The sequence below is a fragment of the Corvus brachyrhynchos genome, unplaced genomic scaffold (assembly GCF_000691975.1).
Source record: "Corvus brachyrhynchos isolate BGI_N302 unplaced genomic scaffold, ASM69197v1 scaffold974, whole genome shotgun sequence".
NCBI lineage: Eukaryota > Metazoa > Chordata > Aves > Passeriformes > Corvidae > Corvus > Corvus brachyrhynchos.
The window spans coordinates 6,999-8,260 of record NW_008237626.1 but is presented as its reverse complement, the minus strand read 5'-3'; the positions used below and the strand labels follow the sequence as shown (position 1 = coordinate 8,260).

At 60.1% G+C, this 1,262-nt stretch overlaps 1 gene segment (V, D, J or C); it reads left to right on the top strand.

Moving 5' to 3' along the window:
• Nucleotides 1-15: 15 nt before the first annotated feature.
• LOC103614075 lies at nt 16-485 on the top strand (the record flags this gene model as incomplete). The annotated part of the segment is given in 1 exon segment: nt 16-485. A coding segment is annotated over 1 exon segment (439 nt), but the record flags the coding sequence as incomplete, so codon positions are not given.
• Between the last annotated feature and the right edge of the window lie 777 nt (nt 486-1,262).

Here is a 1,262-nt window from a genome sequence, read left to right as displayed (position 1 = left end):
GCAAGGGTGCCAATTTGGGGCCAAGAGTCAGGATTTGGGGTCCCCAATGGAGATGTGGGGCCAAGAGTCGGGATTTGGGTCGGTGGTTGAGCTTTGCCCATCCCCATCTCCCCTTTTTCCCGCAGGGCTGCGGGCGGCCGTGACCCTGCTGGAGTCCGGGGGGGACCTCCAGCCCCCCGGGGGGTCCCTGCGCCTCCTCTGCCGCGCATCCGGCTTCGACTTCAGCAAATTCGGGATGGGCTGGTACCGCCAGAAACCCGGGCAGGGGCTGGAATTCGTCGCACAGATCACCAGCAGTGGTGGTTACACCTTCTACGCGCCGTCGGTGCAGGGCCGGTTCAGGATGTCCAGGGACAATGGGCGGAGCTCGGTGACGCTGACCATGAACAGCCTCAGGGACGAGGATTCCGCCACCTATTTCTGTGCCAAACGTTTTGATAGTGGTTATGCTGATGCTTATCGTGGTCCCAAGCCCCCATCTCTGTGTTCCCAAATTTCCCAGAATCCCCGGATCCTTCCCCAAAATCTCCACCTTTGCCCTCAAATCTCGGCCAGTTTTCCCCCCAAACTCCGCCACCGTTGCCTTGACCCAAATCTCAAACATTTTCCCCCAGATCTGATCTCTTCCCTCAAATTGGGGTCCTTTCCCTTTATGACTCGATCCCATCTTTCGGGCCCCAGGAATGGCCCCAAAACGAGAGCCCTGGAGCTCTCCTGGACCATCCAACTCCCTCTGCTGGGGCCTCCCCGAGCCGGGACCTCTCCCGCTGGCCGGGGGATCCCGGAACGAGGACGGGGCCTGGGCCGGTCCCGCCCACCCCTGGAGGCTCTGGGTTCAGATCTGCAGAGAACGGACGAGTCTGGGGGACGAACCCTCGAGGTTTGGGTCAAGGGGTGAAAATTCTGCGAAAGTTGAAAGTTGGGGAATGGCTGGGGGAGTTTGGGGGAAATGGTTGAGATTTGAGGGGTGAGGTCGAGAGCAGGAGAGAAAATGGGACCCATATGGGGCCGGGAGTTGAGGTTGGAGGCCGGAGGTGGAGGTTTGGGGCCAGAGCAGTCGGAGGCGGAGGGAAAGGGTCAAAAATTGGGACAAGGATTGAGGGGACGGGAGAAAGGTCTGGGGTCTGGGGACACTGGGGACGCAGAGATGGGCACGGGGCCAACAGGACGAACGTCATCATGACCACCATAACCATCAGAACCCTTGGCACAGAAATAGGTGGCGGAATCCTCGTCCCTGAGGCTGTTCATGGTCAGCGTCA